The sequence below is a fragment of the Euleptes europaea genome, chromosome 3, assembly GCF_029931775.1.
Source record: "Euleptes europaea isolate rEulEur1 chromosome 3, rEulEur1.hap1, whole genome shotgun sequence".
NCBI classification, from domain to species: domain Eukaryota; kingdom Metazoa; phylum Chordata; class Lepidosauria; order Squamata; family Sphaerodactylidae; genus Euleptes; species Euleptes europaea.
In genome coordinates this window covers 1,691,674-1,708,913 of record NC_079314.1, presented here as the reverse complement: position 1 = coordinate 1,708,913, position 17,240 = coordinate 1,691,674, and the positions used below count along the sequence as shown (strand labels likewise).

The window sequence follows — 17,240 nt, the reverse complement described above, 5'->3', positions numbered from 1 at the left end:
GCCAGGGTGGTGGTGGAATAAAAGGCATTTCCTACAAAACCCTGTGAAACTCCCTCACTGAGTTTCATGGGGCTACACCATTCTTTTGCAGGCGTTCCCGGGGTGAAAGGGCTTTGGAAGCTGCCTAAAGGCAGCTCCTCCCCCGCGAATGCCCCCTGGATGCTGGCATGAGCACTCACACTGGAAAAAACGCTGCCGGTGCACGAGGCTTGCACTGCTGCATCACGCTGTGGAGCTGGTGTAAGTTGCCCTGCACTGGCGTCTGTGCCACTTTGCATAGCGCAAGTGGCATGGATGCCAGCAGTGGAGTCAGTCCTGCTCCTAAGCAGCTCTGCCCCCCTTCAGGATTGCACAGTTAACCCTGTCCACTTGACTGATCCATCCTTTGTGAATATAATTGAAACAAACTTTTGGCTTAGAGCCCATTTCCCCAGAATCAGGAAGCAGTACACGGGGAATCATAAATGGAAAACAGAAAGGGAGCATTTACAAAGGTAGTTATTACTGGAATATTTTGTTGGGAAAACTAAAATATTACAGAAGGCTCTCTACTATGTTCTTCTATTAATATGAGATCTTTGATACTACAGCATTGGTCAATTTTCTTCAGCTTCCTTATTGAATAGCTGAAATGGTTTCACAAACTGTCAACATCAAGGAGAGAATACATATCCCCCCCTCCGCTTTGTCTGTAGGATACTGTTAGAAGATTTAGGAATTTAAAAAATGGTTCTTTATAGTAGGCTTCTGAAAATAGAACACAAGGCAAATGTATCATGGTTTCTCTGGCTTTTCCAGCTGCAGATCAATCACTTTGACGTTGCCTATGTCTTGGTAGGTGGCTTGCAGCCCTCGTGAGATATCCTCATACATGGAGCACTCGTCCAGATTCAGTCCCTAGAGAGGGAAGAAACAAGTCGCATTTCTTAAGACGTTTATTAAGAAGTAAGTCCCACTCAGCTTGGCAGGACTTAATGCTCATAAGACATGCATAAGATTGAATTGTTAGGGGGACAACATTCTCCTCTCTGTGCAGACCACAGAGCAAGAAGGATGAGGTTCTGGTGTTTCTGGAACCATGGCAAATATCAGAATACAATCCCAAGGTCATATAATAAGCTGCCTTAGGCAACGATGGTCTTTTTGCCCGCATTTTCAAATTTGAGATAAAATAGGTCCCTTAAAACACAGGGAAATGCAGGGAGAAAGTGAGGAGACCTCTGACGGTCAGAAACAGCATGCATAATCCAAAAAAGACCTGAAGTCATCAGAGGGGTGACCATGAGTGAAACAGCCATGCATGAAAGACCTAAGAAGGCAGCCTATAAGTATAATCAATTTTTAAAAAGATGTTGGTGGGCCCTTTCTGCTTGACTGGAATCAGAAAGAATTGACTATGTGAACACCATGAAATTCCTGCAGGTGGGGCTCACTGCCATTGTGTATGTATATATTTCTGTGTCAGACGTTGCAGAGTTTGCTGCCGAGGAAGGAGGTTGCTGGTTGGTATTCCTATTTCCATTATGAATAAATCGTCCCTATCTCTGAAATCTGCCTACATCCCACTATACAGATGTTTCCCTGTGTTACCTCATAGAGGTTCTCCTCTTCATATTTCTTCTTGGCCTGCAGCAGGCTCTCATTTTCCCATCTCTTCTGTAGAAAGAAGTAAACAAAACACTGAGGACTACTTGGGGGACCAGGGGTGGGGTGGGGTGGGGTGGGGTGTGTTGGACCTGTTTCCAGCTACACAGTAATATCACAGTCCAGTGCATTTCATGTGAGTGTGTATGACATTATCTAGCCATCATTCCTCCATGATTATAATTCTTGGGGGAGGCGGGAAGAGGAAAGAGATTATTAGCAGAGATTTCTCAGTTTCCCACCTTCCGCAAAACCAAATTACCAGCAGTTATTAGACTGGAAAAGAGCTGCATGTTGCATAGGTGGGCTATCCATATGGGATGACCATATTTAGTCTGTCGCAATGAAAATAAAATAGGTCTCGGGCACCTGAAGATTGAACTGACTGCAGCCCATTTCTCATCTATATCCTCCTTAAAGTGTAGCTGCAGAGAGTCATGATTAAATTGCAGATTTATCAGCAACCATCACTGATGGCTTTAGACCAGCATGTCTCAGTTTTTGTGTTTACTAATTTAGCAGCAATGCTATATTTGGGGCTCAATGGGGCACAGACTGTCACACTGACAGCCAGCAGGATGTCAGATGAGTATCTGGGAGAGCTGGGTTCAGGTTCCTTGCAATGCGGTGAAGCCCATGGGGGTCACCTTGGGCCAGTCGCTCTCAGCCTAACCTCTCTCACAGTATTGTGAGGATAAAAAGTGGCCCCTCTGAATTCCTTGCAGGAAGGTGGGATAAAAGGCAGACAGCATGAATTCTTGGCAGCCTATATGATTGGAACAAGCTGTCACTGTCTGGCAGCTGAATTTTGTGCCCAACCCTAGAGTCCATCTTGCAAAATAAAGGGGAATTGTGGGCAGAATAAAAAGCCTCACTACTAATGAGAACCTTAAAATGGTTTGATGTATCCACTTGATTACCAATGATTCTAGTACAGTTTATTAGTGCCTGGGGAGGAGGGGAGCAGAACGCGCTTTAATATAGCAAGCTAAAGCAGAACAAGATCTGGTGACTGGAAACCACAGGCAGGCAGTATCAGAATGGGTCATGTCATGTGTGTGTGTGTATGTGTGTGTACGTGTGTGTGTGTGTACGTGCGTGCGTGCAAAAGTGGAAAGGAACAGCTCACCCTCAACAGCAGAAAAAGGCCCGGCCCAATGGCACAGATGAGTAGGAGGAAGCCCTCAGCTGTGATGATCTTGTTTTTGATGGATTCTCTTATATTCAGGAAGGAGGTGGGGCGAGGCCCTAGAGGGAAGGAAGCAAGAGGCAGAGGGGGTTTGGGTCTAGACTTCCCATATGGCATCCCTGGCCTTCCATTTAATTGCTTCTTTAGTCCCATGTGAACGGTCCAGAAGCAATAACAACAAATGCCAAGGAAAGCCTAATTTCTATACTTGGAAAATAGAGGTCAATCATATGTATCACTTTGAGTAATTTTGTCTGATAGCAATTTCTGCTTTGACAAAAAACTTGGGACGAGAGAATGTTACTCTCCAATTTAGAATACATACAAACCCTATAGTTCAATTATTGCCCATCCAGAGAAACTTGGTGGTGGTGGAAAGTGCTGGTCAAGGCAGAACTGACTTATGGTGACCCCTTGTGGGATTTTCAAGGCAGGAGACAATCAGAGGTGGTTTGCCATTGCCTGGCTATGTATAATAACCGTAGACTTCCTTGGTGGTCTCCCATCCAAATACTAACCAGGGCTGACCTTGCTTAGCTTCCGAGATCTGATGAGATCAGGCTAACCTGGGCCATCAGGTCAGGGCCCAGAGAAACTAGTCACATATAAGTAGACCTAAGTTAATTCATCTTTTGCTTTTCTTTCTTTCTTTTGTTCTGCCTGTTTGTCTGTCTGTCTATATTCATATTCACAGGTCTCCTAACCAGGCACTGATCAGACCCAAACTAGTGTAGCTTCAGCTGCATTCTGTGCTTTTATTAAAATTAACTGGCCACATTGGTTTTAAAAGGATTTATGCACAATTTAACCACATTTTGTTTTAGTGCCCTTGTGTTTAAAGTCTGTCCTGCTCAATGGCACAACATCTGCCTTTCCGTTACGACCGCAGGGCTGTCCTGAGGGGAAAGGGCCCTGCTTCTGTGTGTCAGCACTGCAGCCCTGAACCTCCTTTCTGAAATTCTCCTGAAAGGCTTTGGGTGCCCCAAAGGGCACGTGAAGGGCACAGAAGCACCATCTTGAAAGTCTGTCCAGTGTTTCTGCTGACTTTTAAGACTCCAGATGTGAAGTTGTGTGAGCCAACAGTCCTTCATGTCACTGGGCAACAACATTTTTAGAGCAAAAATGGACATTCCAATTGAGGGTGGTGGAGTATTAACAGAGGGAGGGGACAGGAGATGCCAAACCTGGAGTACCAAACCTAGCTTGGTTTATGAAGCTTAATGGGTGACCCTGGGCCAGTCACTGTTTCTCAGCCTGAGCCTAGCCCTACCCAACAGGGGTTTTGTAAGGATAAAGGGCTCAGGGCCATCGAAACCACTTTCAGCTCCTTGGAGGAAAGGCAGAATAAAATGTAATTAAATATTATGTATTCATGTCAGTGTCTTCCATTCACATCCTAGAAAGTACCTCTGCCCCCTCTTCCTGCTGCTAAACTAGCTAAACACATCCCATCCCGACTGAGGGATTCAGTGCAGAAAACCTGTATGGGTACCCCCACCTTAGCCAAGACTCTATAAAATTCCCAGTGCTTCACCTTAATAACAGTTCATTTTTTCTACACCAGACATCACTGAACTAAACAATTTGTGATAAGGTACCATTATGTCCATTTAGAAAGTTGGATGATTGTACTTCCTTGCCAAGTGATGAGAATTTTGCCTCACATGTGCTCAGAATTGTGGAGGAAACAAGGCAGTGCTAAAATTCTACTCCCTACTTGGTAGGAAAGTAGGGAGTAGAATTTTAGCATGCCTTGTTTCCTCCACAATTCTGAGCAGGAGTTGGTAGGATGTCCATGTATGGATGGCCCAGGCTAGCCTGATCTCGTCAGATCTCAGAAGCTAAGCAGGGTCAGCCCTGGTTAGTATTTGGATGGGAGACCACCAAGGAATACCAGAGTTGCTGTGCAGAGGAAGGCACTGGCAAACCACCTCTGCTAGTCTCTTGCCATGAAAACCCCAAAAGGGGTCGTCATAAGTCGGCTGCGACTTGAAGGCACTTTACACACACACACACACACACACACACACACACACACACACACACACACACACGGTAGGATAACAGACCACCAGTTTACCAAGTGTTTGCATGCAATTCATGACAAGGTACCACTTGGGAAATGGTTATCTGTGACACTTCAGGGAGAGGAGGGGACAGTTTCTAGCTAATGCAGCCCTGCTTAGGTGCTAGAGGCTGTTTTAATGCTCTAGACTACTGGTGAGGTCTTCCCTGCCCTCTGCTAGGATTAAAAAATTTGTCTCAAATGGCTCTCTTGTTCACTATGTAGCATTATCATTATACACACATCCCACAAGGGGTCAAAGAGTAGCTCCCTGGGGCCATTTCAGGGGCAGAAGTATTATGGGGAGGGGAGTCTTGGGCACTTCCACACATGCCAAATAACACACTTTTGGTCCACTTTCAATGCACTTTAATGATAGTTTGCAAGTGGATTTTGCCGTTTTACACAGTAAAATCCAGCTTCAAAGTACATTGAAAGTGGATTGAAAATGGACTATTCAGCATGTGTGAAAGTGCCCTAAGTCCCTTTTCCATTCGTGTAATGGCCATGATCCAGATGAGGCCTCCACACACCTTGAAAGCATGGAGGTCCTAGAATACCTCGGGGACCTGACCAGGGATGTATTAAGAAAAAAGGTAACAACTGGTAAATGCTAGTTCTGACCCTTGACTATAGCTTGTATTTACCAATAATACCTTGAATTTCTAGGAGGAAGGGTAGGATTAAAACGTGCTAAATAAATTAAGTGTCTTGTGCCTTGAGTCGGCTTGCTGCTCTGCTCTGTCTGATGTCAACCAAATTCAGTGGGCTGCTTATGGTCCCCCCCCCCATACTTGCGTTTAAAAAATGCATGTGAGGAAGGGGCCAGAACATAACCAAAGAAGAGTGACATTGAATCACCACAATGTGCAAATATAGTTTTTGAGATTACAGTTGAAACAGATCTGGTAGGTAAAAAAATGACCAATAAGTTTCCTTATCTCAAATTTTCAAGCACACTTTTGAATTTATATTTTCCTAATCTTGACATTTCCTCCCATTTTTGGAATATGAATGCTGTTGGATTTAGTGGGATGTGATAGCCCAATTTCAGAAGCTAAGCATGGTCAGTACTTGGATGGAAGACCAACAAGGAAGACTTTGCAAAGGAAGGCACCGGCAGACTACTGATACTTAATCACTTGCCTTGAAAATCCTGTGGGATCACCATAAGTCGGTTGCAACAGGATGGCACTTTACATACACAGCCTGAGGTTTAGAGATACTGAAGGGGAAAAATGAGCTATTGAATATGGTGATTCAATAGTTTCTACTGTTTCCTGAGATTACATCAGCAATATTTAACATTGTCAAGCATTTTAAAACAAATGTCTCTCAAACTGAGGTAGCAATCCTATCTACACTTGCTTGGGAGTAAGCCCCATTGAAGAACTGTGGGCCTTACTTCCAAATAATCAGTGTAGGATTGGGCTGTACACTCTGTTTGTTTGTTCTGGTTTATTTAGTACATTTGCACCCCCCATGCTTCCACCTAGGAGCTCCACACATGGGACTCTCCTCTCAAGAGCCATGCAGGGTAGGATAAATGACAGATGTTATGATATATGGGGCTGATCAGGGGTTTGAACCCTGTCCAAAGCCCAAACTACACATAACAATTTTAACATAAAGTGTCTGGGTATCTCTGACTTGATTTTGACTCAAATAATCACGTCAGGCCTGTGAACACCCTATTCAGATGAAAATCATAGTATGCAAAGTGAAGAAGCTTTCCCTCTTGCACCAGAACACAAATTAAAATTGTGTTCTGAAATGTGAACCAAATTTCAAAGGTATTTGCAGACAGACAGACAGACAGACAGACAGACAGATGAGAGATAGCTAGATAGCTAGAGCTACATACACACACACACATATAGATTGAGCTACATATATACAGATATATATACAGAGATAAAGATAGATAGATACAGATATAGATATACATATAGTGAGAGAGCTACAGATGATGATAGATAGATAGAGCTACACACACACATATATATACACTCATACAGAGAGCTATATATAGAGCAACAGCTACAGATAGATAGATAGACAGGCAGACAGCTGAGGATATTTCTATCTACATCTACATCTATCTATCTATCTATCTATCTATCTATCTATCTATCTATCTATCTATCTATCTATCTATAGATGTAGATAGAGATATATAGAGATATATAGATATCGATAGATAGATATATATAGCCTCAGCTCTGTCTGGCAACCACATTTTGCAAAAGGTCTTCTAGGGTTTTGTGATGTTTACTCAGATTCCCCTCTGACATGCATTGGCTGACATGCATTCTGACATGCATTGGCTGCTCACAGGTCACCTCCTTTTGCTTATTTGTCAAAATAATCTGCCACATGGCACCAAGTTCACACTCACTCCGAACCCAGAGGTACGTGCCACACGACTGGCCGTTGTTATCAGAGGCAGTCACGACGCAGTAGTACATGCCAGAATCTCTGGTCTTGGCCCGATGGAAGGTGAGTTTTGAACCTCCTTTTGTTACTTCCAAGTTAAAGTTTGAGTTGTTGCTGGGGAAATGAAAGGTCTGGCTGCAGTTGGGGGCACAGGATTTTCTCCAAGAGACGTTAGCATTCTCAGGGGCTGTGAATTTGCACTCCAGGGAGGCCGGATGCCCTTCCAAGGTTAAGAGAGAGGGAGGTCCGGCTTGCACGTTTACAGAATTACGGGTTTGGCTCATTGTTTTAGCTTGTGAAGCTGGTCCGGAGCCCTCAGACACAAGCTTTGTATTGGTGGTTGCTGCAGTTTTTTCCTCTTGCTCTGAGGCGTTGAATGGCTCTCCATTTGTTGGGTCCTGCGCGCCACAAAAGTGACCTGAGGAAATAAAGGTACATTTCTGAATGTACAAAAATATGGAAGGAAGCCTGTTGCAGCTGAACATAGGGGTGGCTGAGTGGTTATTCTCTTCTTCCAACCACACAGCTCCTACTGCACTTGTTCACATTGTTGAACCATCCAGTTCACAGTACTAGGGTGACCAACTGTAGCAGTACTGATTCCCCATCTTTAACTAGGGTCCAGGAGCACCTTAGAGACTAACAAGATTTTCGGGGTATAAACTTTGAAGAGTAAAAGTTCCAAATATTGTCGAAGGTTTTCACGGTCAGAGTTCATCGGTTCTTGTAGGTTATCTGTGCTGTGTGACCGTGGTCTTGGTATTTTCTTTCCTGATGTTTCGCCAGCAGCTGTGGCAGGCATCTTCAGAGGAGTAACACTGAAGGACAGTGTCTCTCAGTGTCAAGGGTGTAGGAAAATAGTTTGACACTGAGAGACACTGTCCTTCAGTGTTACTCCTCTGAAGATGCCTGCCACAGCTGCTGGCGAAACGTCAGGAAAGAAAATACCAAGACCACGGTCACACAGCCCGGATAACCTACAAGAACCAGTAAAAGTTCCCTTTGTCAGAAACGAAGGGAGTGTCGACTCTCAAAAGTTTATATCCCGAAGATCTTGTTGGTCTCTAAGGTGCGACTGGTCTCTAATCCAGCTGTTCTACTGCAGAACAACATGGCTGCCCTCTGAATCCATCTTTAACAGCAGCGTAACATGCAGAAAATTAACAGACTAAGCTTTTCCTGATACGAGGTTGAGGAATCTTCACCTGCAGTTTTTTTTTACCATATCAAGCTTCTGGTTCTGTAGCAGAGACTATATGAAAAAAATTAATGTATGTACCGATTTGGTTATTTATATTCTGACTTTCTCACTGAGACTCAAGGCAGATTACATAGAATCATAGAGTTGGAAGTGACCACCAGGGTCATCTAGTCCAACCCCTTGCACAATGCAGGAAATTCACAACTACCCCCCCATAGTTTAAGTCAAATACAATCAACCGGTTGGGACATCCAACAAACAATACAACAGGGTTTGGACTACAGATATCTGAAAACAAACAGAACTCTCACAAAATTGGCCCCCTATGTTGTATCGCCTTTCCAATAACAACCTCTGCAGTGGTCTTTCCACTGTTCCTTCCCTGCTGATCAGGTCACTGAACCACATCCCCCCCTTATGATCCCCTCTAGCATCCCTCAAGGGCATTGGGCTGGTTTTAGTTCCTTTTTCCTTGCCCCTGTTGACAGGAAACAGAACAAAGTTGAGAAGCAGTTGAAGGGTGGAGCGGATATGGAACCCGATATAAAAAGGTACTTTTGCCCACTAGGGGACAGAAATAGGCACTGGTTATAGGGAAGGAAGTCTTTGCGTGTGTGTGTGTGTGTTTGTGTGTGTGTACGTGTGCATAGGAGGTGGTATTGCAGGTTCAGAACACAAGAAGAGCCCTGCTGGATCAGACCAGTGAGGGTCCATCTAGTCCAGCATTCTGTCTCATGCAGTGGCCAACCAATTTCTGTGGAGTAGGGTTGCCAACCTCCAGGTAATAGCTGGAGATCTCCTGCCATTACAACTGATCTCCAGCCGATAGAGATCAGATCACCTGGAGATAAGGGCCACTTTGTCCATTGGACTCTATGGCATTGAAGCCCTCCCCAAACCCTGCCCTCCTTAGGCTCCGCCCCCAAAACCTCCCTTTGGTGGCGAAGAGGGACCTGGCAACCCTACTGAGGAGGTCTAACAACAGGTCATAGAGGCTGAGGCCTTTCCCTAATATTTAGTGAGTTCCCTAAGGACATTTGAGTTCCCTAAGAACTCTTAGGTGTCTGCCATGAGGACCTGGAGACTTACTGGCTTTTAATTTCCCCAATAGGTCTCTAAGTGCACCTCTCATCACGTGGCTCCTTAAAATCCAGATCTTCGGTTGAAAAATCCTGGTAATAATGGGTTTAAGGAAGACCTTGCAAATTAAGTTCACAAAAGTTGGTAGTCTACATGAAAATTTTGCCTAACTTTCTTGCCCAAACATACTAATGTAGGTTGTTTGCAAAAGAAGAGAAATTGAATCAGCTCCCTTCCTATTTTCAGGAGTTTCTGTGCTTTAATGCCAAGAGGAGATTCCTACTCCGCATGGGTGACCAGCTGATTATTTGTTTACATGTCTGATTCAGGAGATCTCTGCAAAAGGAGTTTAGTGTAAAGCCAACTGACATTTTCAAAACAAAGAAGAAGAGCTGATTTTTATATGCTGACTTTCTCTACCACTTAAGGAAGAATCAAACCAGTTTACAATCTCCTTCCCTTCCCCTCCCCACAACAGACACCCCCTGTGAGGTAAATGGGGCTGAGAGAGTATGACTAGCCCAAGGTCACTCAGCTGGCTTCAGGTGTAGGAGCAGGAAACAAATCCAGATCACCAGATTAGCCTCCACCACTCACATGGAGGAGTGGGGAATCAAACCCAGTTCTCCAGATCAGACTCCACTGCTCGAAACCACCGCTCTTAACCACTACACCATGCCGGCTGTCCCAAGGAGACACTTTTAGAAATTTGTTGTCTTTGAATTTAATGCTCCTAAGCATGTAAAAATCTGGCAAAGGGAGCTTTGACTCTTGAACCCTTGCACCCCCAAATCTTGTTGGTTCTAAGGTGCTCCTGGATTCAAATTAGGGATGCCAGCCTCCAGGTGGGACCTGGGATTCCCCAGGAATTACAGCTCATCTCCAGACTACAGAGATCAGCTCCCATGGAGAAAATGGTCACTTTGGAGGGTGGACTCTATGGCATTATGTCCCACTGAGCTCCCTGTCCTTCCCAGGCTCCATCCCCAAATCTCCAGGAGTTCTCCAGTCTGGATCTGGTAAACTTGCCCCCATCCCATACCAATGGCCAGGGGTCATGGGAACCCTAACTGGAATCTAGATGTAAAAATCTGATACTGAACTCAAGTACCCTAGAAGTGAACTCTGGCAAAAAGGCACCACTGGACTCATGTTTTGTGTGTGCGTAAAGTGCCGTCAAGTCACAGCCGACTTATGGCGACCCCTTTTGGGGTTTTAATGGCAAGAGACTAACAGAGGCCAGTGCCTTCCTCTGCACAGCAACCCTGGACTTCCTTGGTGGTCTTCCATCCAAATACTAACCAGGACCAACCCTGCTTAGCTTCTGAGATCTGACGAGATCAGGCTAGCCTGGGCCATCCAGGTCAGGGTGGACTCATGTTTTACCCTACTTTAAAAAAAAAAAAAACTAGCAAGATGCACTGAACAAATGAATACTACAATATGAAATTATAGGAAGGGTTATTGTTTATACTGCACATACAATTATTCATGTATGGTATCTGGGGTGTGTGAAAACTTCCAATTTTAATTTTCCTGACACCTTACTTAGTACACAAACCTCCAGGAAGTATGAATTTTAAATGGCAACATACATTTACTTATAATATGATCCACACTGTAAAAAAATATCCAGGGCAATACACTACACAAAATATACCAATAAAACAGATGAAAATAATCCATTAACAGTCCATAAAACATTGCCTAATAAATCAGCAGCTGATAATGAAGATGATGTATGCACATCATTCAAACAGCAGCTCAATACTGCACTTTTAGGCCCAATGATGGAGGGAGGGAGCCAGTAGGGATGCCAGCCTCCAGGTGGAACCTGGGGATCCCCCAGAATACAGCTCAGATTTAAAAGGTCACTCTGAACCATTTCTTTCCTTCTGTTCCCTGTACTTCGCTATCAGTAAAACCACAAGTCTGTTTGTCCCAAGTTCTCAGGCAGCTGATTTCTGCAGACTACCATATCTGCTGACAGGATTGTCTTTCCCATCCACCATTTTAAATGTACTTTAAATGACATTTAATGATCCCTTCAGGAAAAATCTGGAAACTCATTTAAAATATGTTGAAGTTTGCCAAAAATCTATGCTTTTAACACAAAATCTATTGAAAACCTACATTACCTTCTTCCCCAGGCTCCATCCCTAAATCTCCAGGAGTTTCCCAACCTGGATTTGGCAACCTTACCTCCCCACCCCCATTCCCCACCAGTGGCCGGGGGGGGGGGACCTGGCAGCCCTAGGAACCCCTGGAGAATAATTCATGGAACATGAAGTGGGAGAGGTTAGATGGAAAAGTTTGATGTCCCTTTGGGATCAGCTATGACCTCTATAGGGATAACAGTTTTTTAAAAACACCAATCCAGAACAATGGAAACCCACTATGGCACTGCGATATTCTGCACTAAGGATTTTTCTAGCCTAAGGAAACAGGGAAGGTTACATTGTCAACCGATTTAAAATATTTAACTGTTTGATAATCAATTTAACCAATTAAAAATTAACCAATCCATTAAATGTAAATTACCAATCCATTAAATGTAACTAAGTCTGCATGTTACAAAAATCTCAGCGTGTGTTCCTTTGAAATATGGAAGGAAATTTACATTTTAATTTTTAAAAAAGCTACTACTCACTGTTAGAAGGAAAAGCTTTTTTGTTTCACAATAACTGGCCCAAACCAAACCAAACCAGACTCCAGAAATAAAACAAGCTTGGTTGCAGCCCCACCTATTGACATATCAACTGTAGCTGCAGGTCAGCATTTTGTGGCAACTTCAGGTGAGTGATGCCCTCTTCCACAGGCAGCACACATTTTCACCGTGTTACTGCTGCATCCTCCTGCCAACTTTTATTTGTGCCTTTCAAGGAAGCATTTACTGGGCGGAGTGAAGAAAACCTTCCTCTGCTCAACATCCTTGTGGCAGGCTGCTATTCAGGCCCACACATTCATCTGTACTGTTTTCTTTAGTTCTCAACATCTTTACCCTCTACTTACATGCAAAGAGCCCCAGGAGGAGCAAGGAATATAACCTTTGCGGGCCACCTTCCATCCTGCAATGTGCGGGTTCCTTGCGACCACTCTGTGTTCCCCAGCACAGTCCTAGGCATCCATGCATCACTCTGATAGTCTCTGCCAGACTTGTGGGTTGTTTTTAAGCGTAGGATTCTTTTCCCCCTTCAGGGCAGACATCAGGAGATGCGCCCCGCTGCTCTCCTGCTCCACCTCACTGAGCCAAGGAGGCTTTTTTTTTTTTTGCTTTGCATTTAAAGTTGACCTTCTGTGCTTAAAATTTCTGCTAATCGGATGCCGGAAACACATGCAAGGGACCAGCACTAGCTATTACAATCTCCAACATTTCACAAATGAAAACAGAGACACCCTTGTGTCTTTGTAGAACCCTTTTTCTTTCACACCAAACACAACTACGTGTACATTTCACCCCTCCCACAGACACACACACACAAATGCGCACACAAACAATTACATGTTGCTAAAGGGGACATGAGAGAAAGGACATCTGTCCCCGGAAAGTGGTCCAGGGGCCACTTTGAGATTCTTTCCCCTCCCTCCCAGGAAGAATACAATTTCCAGGAAACGACCACCGTAATCCCAGTTTGCAAGACCTGAACAAGACTGTTAATGATAGGACATTTTGGAGGTTATTAATTCATAGTATGAGAACCAGTGTTGTGTAGGGGTTAAGGTGTTGGGCTGGGACCAGGGAAACCCAGGTTCAAATCTCCACTTGCACCATGGAAGCTTGCTGGGTGTCCTTGGGCCAGTCACACACCCTCAGCTCTGATCCAGGCTAGTATTTGGATGGGAGACCTCCAAGGAATACTGGGGTTGTGACGCAGAGGCAGGCAATGGCAAACCACCTCCCAATGTCTCTTGCCTTGAAAACCCCACCAGGGGTCACCATAAGTCAGCTGTGACTTGATGGCAAAAAAATTGTAGGGTAGTGTAAGCTCTAGCCCTGCGGCAAACCCATAAACAGACTCCAGCAGACAGCAAGTCCACGAAAGCAGTTTTATTGGTTAGAATCGACAGGTTTCAGAAGCCATATTCAAAAGGACACTAGTAAGGGGCAAAGGCAAGGTACATGGCATAATATGGAAAAGCAAAAGGCGATAACTGGTAACCCAGGCAACCCCCCTCCCAGAGGCAGGAAGAAGTACTTGGCGATTCCCACAGTATGGGAATCTATGAAGACTAAACACGGAGCATAGAGTGGCTTTGGACAGAATAGCACAACAGCACCTGGAAGCAGCACAATTGCACTACCGCATACCATCCTCATGGCCTGCTCCTGACATTCTGCCCCCCCAAAGACCCCCCCACCTTCCCACCTTGGGTTTGTGAGGGTAGGCTGCATGGAATTCTTGTACTAAGCGGGGGGTGGAGACATCACAGGCGCGCACCCATTCATCCTGGGTGGGACTAAAATGTTTCCAGCAGACCAGGTACTGAAGGGTACCGTAGCAAATGTGAGAATCCAGTATTTTAGCTACTTCAAAATGCTCCTCCGCCCCCCACCATTTCAGGCACTTCGGGTTGTGGTTCAGGATGGCATTTTTGAGAAGGAACGTACGGTTTTAAAAGACTGGCATGGAACACAGGATGGACTCTCTGGAGGGACTTGGGCAAGGAGAGTTCCACAGCCACTGGATTAATAATCCGGGAAATGGGGAACGGACCCACATACTTGGCACTGAGTTTATCACACGGGCGGGTGGATTGTAGGTTCTTGGTGGACAGATAGACGAGGTCCCCCACTTTGCATTCCATACTGGAGTTTGTCAGCCTGACAAACTGGAGTGGATTGTAGGTTCTTGGTGGACAGATAGACGAGGTCCCCCACTTTGCATTCCATACTGGAGTTTGTCAGCCTGAGCCTTGTAACGTCGTTTGGCTCGCTCTAGATTTTTAACCAGCCATGGCCAAGTAGTTTGAATTGAACATACCCACCCATCCACGCCAGCTCCCCCCTCTTCCTCAGAAACATCAACATGACCAGCGGGGCCAAACTCTTTACCATGGACAACCTGGAAAGGGCTGAACCCTGTGGATTGGTGAACCGCATTATTATAAGCATATTCAGCAAAAGGCAATAGGTCTACCCAATCATCCTGATGGTAATTAACGTAACAACGTAAATAGCATTCCAACACCGCATTCACCCGTTCAGTTTGACCATCCGTTTGGGGATGGAAGGCACTAGACAGTCCTTGTTCTACTCCGACTAACTTGAGAAAAGCCTTCCAAAATTTGGCCACAAAATTTGAACCCTTCTGTGATTATTTTGCGGCGAAAGAAATGGAGACGGAAGACATGTGACACAAAGAGGCGGGCCAATTTCAGGGCAGAAGGGATACCTGCACAGGGTACAAGATGCACCTGTTTCGAAAACAAATCCGTAATCACCCAAAGAGCTGCCTTTCCCCCACTAGGGGGTAGGTCCATCATGAAATCCATTGCAATTACTTCCCATGGTTTCGAGGGAGTCTCTAATGGTTGGCTGCTTGCCCTGAGATCGTTTGGCTGCTGCACATATGGGGCAGCTGCGGATGAAGGTGTCCACATCTGACCGCATGCCCGCCCACCAAAATTGTCTCCGTAGCAAATGCAGTGTCTTGAGAAATCCGAAATGTCCGGCGGTCTTGGCGCCATGAACCAAACCCAAAACCTCCCCCCGCAACATTTTTGGAACATACAATTTAGAATCTTTGTACCAACCCCCCCCCCCGCGTTTAATTAGAGTAGCTGGTAGAGTCTGCGAGGACTGTACCGCTTGACCACTGCGAAGGAGAGTCTCCTTAAAGGAATCAGACAGCCCTTCCACCCCCTCTGGAGAGGAGTCGGGCAGCTTGACCGGGGACGGAGCCGACACAGGTGCAGGGAGCGACGGAACGGGGCGCTCGGGCCCCCGCACCTCGGGAACTGTGGCTGTCAGTCGCTCAGGGGGAGGAGGAAGTGAGGCGGGCGGCGTTGTCGGCTCAGCCGGGCGTGGGGCTCCATCAAAAGTTGCGGCGGGAGGGATCGGGTCCGAGAACAGGTTTGTATGGCCAAAGTGGGCAACAGACCTTGTTGGGCAGGGGTGAAAAGCGACTCTGTGGGCCGATCAACCTTGGTGGGATATTGGGGAAGTCTGGATAAAGGGTCAGCCAGAAGGTTTTGCTTCCCTGGTACATATTTTAGGACGAATCAAAATTGGGCAAAGAAGTCCGCCCAGCATACGTGTTTTGCGGACAGCTTGCGAGCCCCCGTTAGGGCCTCCAGATTTTTGTGATCGGACCATACTTCAAAGGGCACAATGGAACCTTCCCAAAATTGCCTCCACACTGTCAGGGCATGCTTTACTGCAGCGGCTTCCTTTCCCCAAACGGCCCAATTGAGTTCGGATTAAGTGAACTTTTTAGAAAAATAAGCGCACGGATGCAGGTGCTCATCCTCCCCCCGCTGCAGGAGTGCACCCCCCATCGCTACATTGGAAGCGTCTGCATGCACTATGAATGATTGACTGCAGTCCGGGTGCTACAAAACAGGCTCGGATGTAAAAAGCTGTTTAAGACTATCGAAGGCGGCTTGACGCTGTGGGGTCCACTCCACCCGGGCGTTGGGTAAGGTGGCTGTATTCCCCTTTCCCTTAGTCTTAAGGAGGTTCGTGATGGGTAGTGCAATCTGAGCGAAATGTGGGAGGAATGCCCTGTAAAAATTTGTGAACCTGAGAAATCTTTGGACCTGTTTACCAGTAGAGGGTGGTTCCCAACTGAGCACTGCTTGCACCTTTTCAGGATCCATAGTTAGTCCCTGGTGTGAAACTAGGAAAGTCAATTGCTTTTTATGGAACTCGCATTTAGACACTTTCGCATACAGCTGATTGTCTCTGAGACGTTGCAACACCTCTCGAACCAAGGCAACATGCTCATCCATGGTTTTAGAGTAAATGAGGATATCATCTAAATAGACCACCACTCCTTTGAACAGTAGATCATGGAGGATCTCATTAATAAGTTGCATGAAGACCCCCGGGGCCCCTTTTAATCCAAAAGGCATCACCATAAATTCGAACATCCCAAAGCAACTGGAAAAGGCTGTCAGAGATTCATCTCCCTCCCGGATCCTGACTCTGTAATAAGCCTCTACTAAGTCCAATTTGGTGAAAATGTGTCCCTCCTTCAATTGTCCCAAGAGATCAGAAATGAGGGGGATGGATAAGCATTCATTTGAGTAACAGCATTGAGTTTTCAAAAGTCAATGCACAAATGCAAATCCCCTGTTTTCTTACGCATGAAGAAAGCCGGTGCCAAATAGGGCGCGGTGGAGGGTCGGATGAAACCGCGAGCCAAGTTCTTGTCTAAGAATTTGCGGAGGACCGTCCGTTCCGTAGGATTCATTGGATAAATTTTACTTTTTGGCAGTTTTCCATCCCCCACCACTTCAATAGTACAGTCCTTCCGGCGATGGGGTGGTAACACATCACACTCCTGCACATTAAACACGACTGTAAAGTCCTGATATTCGGGTGGCACTTGGGTCGGACTGGAGGAGTCTGAGGCCAGAGCAAGAGTTGGTTTGATTATGGTTTTAATGGCTACTTCATATCA

The 17,240-nt window shown here is 45.6% G+C and overlaps 1 protein-coding gene across 1 annotated transcript; it reads right to left on the bottom strand.

Annotated features, from left to right (window-relative positions):
• Positions 1–748: 748 nt before the first annotated feature.
• CD79A (CD79a molecule) lies at positions 749–12,682 on the bottom strand. The gene is made up of 5 exons (XM_056847558.1): positions 12,628–12,682; positions 7,297–7,752; positions 2,774–2,892; positions 1,591–1,656; positions 749–897 (listed from the first exon to the last, which is right to left on the bottom strand). The coding sequence occupies exons 1-5, from the start codon at positions 12,680–12,682 to the stop codon at positions 775–777; spliced, it is 819 nt and encodes a 272-aa protein (XP_056703536.1). The 3' UTR covers positions 749–774.
• Between the last annotated feature and the right edge of the window lie 4,558 nt (positions 12,683–17,240).